Raw genomic sequence first — 7,497 nt, 5'->3', positions numbered from 1 at the left:
ATTCACTAACTAGATAGTAGACAAGAATTCTCTTAGGTGAAGGGAAGGACAACACACACTACAGGGGAAGTCAGCACAACTGGACTAACCCAAAAGCTAAGAAGTTTCCTGAATACAACCAAACATTTCGAGGGACAGAGTAGCAGGGATGGGGGCCTGGGGACCATGGTTTCAGGGGACATCTAGGTCAACTGGTGTAACAAAGTTTATTAAGAAAATGTTCTGCATCCCGCTTTAGTGACTGGCATCTGGGGTCTTAAAAGCTAGCGAGCAACCATCTAAGATGCATCAATTTGTCCTGCCCCACTACAGTAAAGGAGAATGACACCAAAGACACAAGGAAAGTATTAGCCCAAGAGACAGAATGGACCACATAAACCAGAGACTCCATCAGCCTGAGACCAGAAGAACTAGATGGTACTTAGCCACCACTAATGACCACCCTGATAGGGAACACAACAGAGAGTCCCTGACGGAGCAGGAGAAAAGTGGGGTGCAGAACTCAAATTTCAGTAAGAACACCAGACTTAATGATTTGACTGAGACTGGAGGGACCCCGGAAGACATGGCCCCCCGAACTCTCTATTAGCCCAAAACTGAAACCATTTCCGAGGCCAACTCTTCAGACAAAGATTAGACTGGACTATGGGACATAAAATCATACTTGTGAAGAGTGTGCTTCTTAGCTCGAGTAGATACATGAGACTAAATGGGCATCTCCTGTCTGGAGGCAAGATGAGAAGGCAGAGAGGGTCAGAAGCTGGTTGAATGGACACGGGAAATCTGGGGTGGAAAGGAGGAGTGTGCTGTCACAGTATAGGGAGAGTACCTAGGGTCACATAACAATGCGTGTAAATTTTTGTATGAGAAACGAACTTGAATTGTAAACCTTCACTTAAAACACAATGCAAAAAACAAAACAAAACAAAAAAAGCTCCATTTCTCAGCACAGTTCAACAAGGTATTACCATTGGCAGCCCAGGCTAATTTAGACTTTGTGTAGTCAGTCAATGTACACTGGACCGTCTGGTCATATTCTGCAAGATCTCCATGTCCAGAGAAACATCAAACTCTTAAAAGTAGTGTTCTCAGAGTCAAACCATCCAGTCCCATGCTGTTTACATTTTTAACACACATAAATTGCCTTCTAAAGTTAGAGCACTCCTCATAGGAAGCTTTCATACTTCAAAAGATGTTTTCCATGAGGAGTGGAAATTAGTTGACTGTATTCATTTACCACATGATCTCCTCAGTACACTAGTTACACATTCAGCTGGAACAATGTGGTTGACAGAAGCAACAGTTGGTCTGATTGGTAGCTCTAGCAAAAGCTTGTATCATTGGGATCCATGGATGAGGAACTCGTCCATCATTGTGAGATAATCTGGGAAGAAAAAGAGATAACATTAATAATTCCCCCTCCCCTCCCTTATGTCCTGTGGGACTGAGGTGAGGGTTGCCCTGGTATAGCCACCCAGGCTGTCTGTCCTAATCTTGAGGCAGTGACCTCTGTGGGAACCCAGATTTTTTTTTATTGTACTTTAGATGAAGGCTTACAGAACAAATAGTTTCTCATTAAACAGTACACATATTGTTTTATGACAATGGTTAACAACTCCATGACATGTCAACATTGTCCCTTCTCAACCTTGGGCTCCCTATTACCAGCTTTCCTGTCCCCTCCTGCCTTCTAGTCCTTGTCCCTGGACTGTTGTGCCTCATTAGTCTCATTTTGTTTATGGGGCTGTCTAATCTTTGGTTGAAAGGTGAACCTTGGGAGTGACTTCATTACTGAGCTAAAAAGGTGACCGGGGGCCATACTCTCGGGGTTTCTCCAGTCTCTGTCATGCCAATAAGTCTGGTCTTTTTTTGTGAATTAGAATTTTGTTCTACATTTTTCTCGAACTCTGTCCGGGACCCTTGTTGTGATTCCAGTCAGAGCAGTCAGTGGTGGTAGCCGGGCACCATCTAGTTGTACCAGACTCAGTCTGGTGGAGGCTGTGGTAGTTTTGGTCCATTAGTCCTTTGGACTAATCTTTTCCTTGTATCTTGTTTTCTTTATTTTCCCTTGCTCCCGAAGGGGTGAGACCGGTGGAGTATCTTAGATGGCTGCTGACAGGCTTTTAAGACCCCAGAAGCTACTCACCAAGGTAGAACGTACAACATTTTCTTTATAAACTGTGTTATGCCAGTTGAGCTAGATGGGAATCCAGATCTTTCGTCAGGAACAGTTGTATACAAAAGAAACACATTTTATAGAATAGACAGTTTGATCAAACATAAGGCGCAAATGAGAAATGCCCTTGCAGAGAACTGCTGCATTGAGACCCCAGACTGCTTGCCTGAGATGTATAGGGTTGTCTTGTCCCCTCCCATCAGCCGTTTAAGACTGTCCATTAAAGTGCTCAGTTGCCCCTATGGCTCGGGGGTGATATAGAGTGTGAAGAGTTCATTAAAGATCTAGTGGAAGCCTGTGTATAGGATAAGAGGCTCCAATATGATTTACTTCCTGAGAACACCCTGGCCTGTTGGCTTGGGAATCTGTCCCCGGGCAGATTTTAGCCTTGGCTAGGGTCTCATAGGCAGGTCAGGTTTTCTATGCTGTCTGGCATTTTCTGATGACAGTGGCAGCCCATGCGTGTAGGCCCAGTCTAGGATGGTGTGTGAATCTCCATTGGCTGTCTTCTCTTAAATCCAGGAGGTGGTCAGTTGCATATCTCTTTGCGCTTATTGGTTGTTTTCCCCTCTCAGCTTAGAGGCCTTTCTGGTGATCATCCATACAAGCACAAAAGCTTATCAGGAGCAGAGCTGATTTTTATTTGTCCAGATGTCTCATCCCCATAGGGGCTTGCTTTATATGTCAGTACGAGGGTTGTCAGTGGCCAGACTGAGTGGCCAGGCTATTAGCTATAGCCCACATTGCAGTTTCCATGTGCCCCACTAAAATGGCCCTAACTGCAGCAATTCCTATCAGGGCTTGGAGGCAAATGTTTACAGAAGTGTCCATCAATACATCAATATCATCAGTACATACAATAGGGGCTTGTAGGGGCTTTGAAGGGAATTATCCAGAGTCAGGCTTGGGCAAAGGTCTCAGGGATGGTGAGCTCAGACCCAAAAGTTTTCCTCATTTTCGTGCCAGGTGTTACAGAGATCACAGTCATATGTGCAATGGTATCTAAAAACCCAAGACGTACAATTCTTTTTATTTCCTCATTGAACTTTAATTGTAACATAAGGACTTTGGTCCTCCCAGGTGACAGAGGGACCTAGGCTTAATTCTCAGTCTTAATTATTTCTGAAAGTCAGAAGATCTGGGCAATGTTGGCAGAGCTGTCAGTCATTTGTGGAGCCACCCCTTCACCATACCAAGTGCAAGCATGAGTTCAGCCCAGTTGCCTGGTTACACAGAGGCAGGACCTCCTTTTTAAGTTTTCTCCTTACTATTGCAGTTGCAACTATATTGCTCCTCAGTTATCTTGACAGGGGCAGTGATCAGAGAATTCCAGAGAGGGCCTCTAAGGTCTCTTCAAGGACGTTCAACGCAAGCTATCTTGAAGGGCTTTTTACTCCTTTTTTTTTTTTTCCTGCTGTTTTAACTCTTGCTTTGTGCTGAGTATTACAGGGTGTTCTAAGCGCCGGGGACCTGCTTAGCCCCTCCAGATATCTCCGATCTCATTATTGGAGGGCTTTGAGCAATGGCTAGGGGATTGTTCCTCTAGCCCTTGCATCCCCCATCTGTACAAACCTGCAGGTGAGCATTCTTGTTGTTCATCCTGTTCACGGATGCGGCTGCTCAATACGTAAGTTGTGGCCACACATGACTTCCGCACATCTCTTTCCAACTGAAACTCTTTCTGCAAAGCACTTATGTGCACTTCAGCAGCTAGCTGGGCTTCAGTGGCCAGCTGAACAGCCTGGAACAGCGGCCATTACATGGCCATTACTGCTCTCCTAGCTTCCCTTCCACACTTACGAAGGCATGTGTCTGCCAACAACTGTGCTAGGCCACTTGGCATTTTTTGGACATCCTGGTACTCACATGGTGGTCCACAAGTATCAAGCATACAGGCCAGACCTCTCCACATCAAGGACACTGGCCAACCCAGGGTTTCCCCTGCAGAAAAGCATACAGCCAGACCTCCACACACGGAGATTGCTGGCCAACCTGGGATTTTCCCCCAGAGGCCTCACTCCCACTTGCCATTTCCTCGGTCTTCTGGCTGGCTTGCCAATTGTCCAGGCATGGACCAGTTACTTGAAATTTGCTTCTGAAAATGGAGGGTGCTGAGAGATAGAAGAAAGACGTGGGCAATTCCAGTGTGGCAGCAAAGGAATTTATTAGGGAGACTTACATACCGAGTCAAGTCCTGGGCAGTCACAGGACCAGAGCAGATCTCTATACCTCACAGTGGGAGGGAAGAGGTTTTATAGGGGTAAGTGGACAATAGTGGCTACATGCTAGGGACATACATAAAGATGACTTAGCAAACTGTAGTAAACTAGTGGACCACATGAGGGTGCTCATATACAGCCTTGTAAAGCCTGTTTAGCCTTCGCTATTGTTGCAGCCACTGTATCAATCCATCTCATTGAGGGTCTTCCTCTTTTTCAATGACCCTCTACCAAGCATGATGTCCTTCTCCAGGAACTGGTTTCTCCTGATAATATGTTCAAAATACATGAGATGAAGTCTCGCCATCCTGGCTTCTTAAGAGTATTCTGGCTCTACTTCTTCCAAGACAGATTTGTTTGTTCTTTTGGCAGTCCATAGTATATTCAATATTCTTCGCCAACACCATAATTCAATGCCATCAATTCTTCTTCGGTCCTCCTTGTTCATTGTCCAGCTTTCGCATGCGAGGCGACTGAAAATACCATGGCTTGGGTCAGGTGCACCTTAGTCCTCAAAGTGACATCTTTGCTTTTGAACACTTTAAAAAGGTCTTTTGCAGCAGATTTGCCCAATGCAATATGTCATTTGATTTCTTGACTACTGCTTCCATGCGTGTTGATTGTGGATCCAAGTAAAATAAAATCCTTGAAAACTGCAATATTCTCTCCATTTGTCATGATGTTACTGATTGGTCCAGATGTACTGAATAAGAATCTACATTTTAATCAGATTCTCAGTTGATTCACATGCACATTAATGTTTGGAAGCACTGATTTATATGACATAGTTAAATTTTTAAGATTAATCTTTAGAGCAACTTTCCTTCCTTCCCTCCTTTGTTCTCTCCTCACCTTCCTCCCTCTCTCCTTCCTTCCTTCCTTCTGTTCCTTCTTCACTCCAACAAACACTTGTTGGGCCAGTCACTATGACAGACACTAGGGATACTTTTCCTAGACCATTGTTAGAGATAATTTTGGTGGTTTGACTATGAGCTTGTGTTAGTAAGGCAGTTCTGATATTCTGCCCACATCTTCTGAGATTCCTTATTCCTTGTATAATTGGGAATTCTGCCTTTGGACCCCACTTTCTGACACAGGGAATGTAGGCAGTAGCAGGACTGCATTTAATAGGAATCTGACCAGGGAATGGGAGAGGCTGGATTTGGCACTTGTGACATGTTTAACAGGTAAGATGTTGAGATGTAGATCATATGGGCTGCCAGAGTCATTTGTATATCATAGGTCTAGACAAAGAGTCAGGGTTTAGTTTAAAGACCAGAGGGAGCAAGAGCTAGTCATGAGGTGGAGACATCGAAAGAGATTGTTTTGTTCTTTTTGCCAGAAGGCACTTACTCTGCCCTCTTTTGTGTTTTCTACTGAGTGTCAGTAAGCAAATGCACAAAGGGAAAGGGAAAGATAGAATCACACAAATGAATCTGTTTACCATAAAGCACATGTTTGGGAAAGTGTTACAGTCTTATACCAAGATTCTAGCCTCTTTAGGCCTGTGGGAAAACTGCTTTGTATTGGAGCAGGGTCATGCCAATGGCAGTTGGTTCAGTTTGGATAAACTTGACACACAGCCAGTAACTCAAGATCTTGAATCTATTCCCTATAAGAAAGGTAGGAATAATTCTGGAGGAGTGGGTTGCACATGCTCCTAATCACTAAAGTATTGTAGAATAGACCTGCAGCTTTCTCCTAAAGTATTTTTTCCCCTAAATTTTTTTTTCATTCTTACCTTTCTTTTTTTTCCCCTCTAAATTTGATTTATTTTGTTGTTGTTGTTGAGAATATACATAGCAGAACATACACCAATTCAACAGTTTGTACATGTACCATGCAGTGATATTGATTACATTCTTCGATTTGTGCAATCATTCTTACCCTCCTTTTCTGAGTTGTTCCTCCTTCATTAACATAAATTCACTACCCACTAAGGTTCCTATCTAATCTTTTGAGTTACTGTTGTCAATTTGATCACATATAGATAGTTCTTAAAAGTGCATAATGCGGAGTCCGGCAAGATGGTGCTCTAGGCAGAAGCACCACACCGTCCCTCCACAGCAAAGATCCGAAAAACTAAGCCAAACAGAGAATCAACAATCCTGGAACCCTAGAACATCAAATGAAGAGATAAAGAACTCAGCAAAGCACCAAATGGAGTGAGAATGCTGAAAGAGAACGGAGAGTGAGAAGAGATTCATGCAGAGGTCCCCTACCAGCTAACGCAGCGCGGATCCACCATCTTGGACTCCTATCGGAGACCAGCAAACGGAGGTATGAGAAAGCAGCCTCACGGAGTGTCCAGTGGGAGACAAAACAGCCGGTAATTTGCGGTGTGCGCTTTCCCACCCCCCACCCCTTTTCGCCCCAGCTCGGGCTCCTCTGCTTCCCGTGGCCGCGGTCTCTTGACTGGGAGGCGCTGGCTGCTTGAATTCCGCATGCCCAAGCGGGCGGCTCTCTGGGTGCCATTTGTTGGCTGCTAGTGTTGCTTTTTTTTTTTCTTCTTCTTCTTTTGGTTTCTCGCTTGCCTCTCGCTGCCTCCCCCTCCTTTTGCTCGGGTGCCTGGCTCCGAGTGCCGTCTTTGCTCTTTCCTGTGGGGCTGCGGGGCTCCATTCAAGTGTGCAGCTGCTTCCCAGTCTGGGCTGCCACGCTGGTGGGATCCCGGGGCTTTTGTCCGTTTGTTCCTCTGCTTCCCACAGCCACGGTTTCTTGACCGGGAGTTGCCGGCTGCTTGGATTCCACACACCCAAGTGGGCGGCTCTCTGGGTGCCGTTTGTTGGCTGCTGGTGTTGCTTTTTTTTCTGCTTCTTTTGGTTTCTTGCTTGCCTCTCACTGCCTCCTCCTTCTTTCACTCGGGTGCCTGGCTCCGTGCGCTATCTTTGCTCCTTCCTGAGGGGCTCCAGAGCGCCGCCAATTTGTGATATATGCTTTCCCACTCTCCACCCTTCTTCACTCACACTCGGCCTCCTCTGTTTCCCATGGACACAGTCTCTTGTCCAGAAACACCAGCCCGCACTGGCTGGCTCTCTGAGTGCCATTTGTTGGCTGCTGGTGTTGCTTTTTTTTTCTTTTTTCTTTTTTTTTCTGCTTCTTTGG

At 45.3% G+C, this 7,497-nt stretch overlaps 1 protein-coding gene across 1 annotated transcript in view; it reads right to left on the bottom strand.

Annotated features, from left to right (window-relative positions):
• Window positions 1-6,841, bottom strand: part of LOC111822776 (lysozyme C, milk isozyme-like) — a 15,456-nt gene extending 8,615 nt beyond the window's left edge. Inside the window, 1 exon segment of the mRNA XM_023742430.1 lies at window positions 6,758-6,841. Coding sequence (XP_023598198.1) covers window positions 6,758-6,841 — 84 coding nt within the window.
• Between the last annotated feature and the right edge of the window lie 656 nt (window positions 6,842-7,497).

Source organism: Trichechus manatus, unplaced genomic scaffold (genome assembly GCF_000243295.1).
Source record: "Trichechus manatus latirostris isolate Lorelei unplaced genomic scaffold, TriManLat1.0 scaffold00209, whole genome shotgun sequence".
Taxonomy (NCBI): Eukaryota; Metazoa; Chordata; class Mammalia; order Sirenia; family Trichechidae; genus Trichechus; species Trichechus manatus.
Note: the sequence above shows the minus strand (reverse complement) of the source record. Positions and strands in the feature narration are given on the sequence as shown.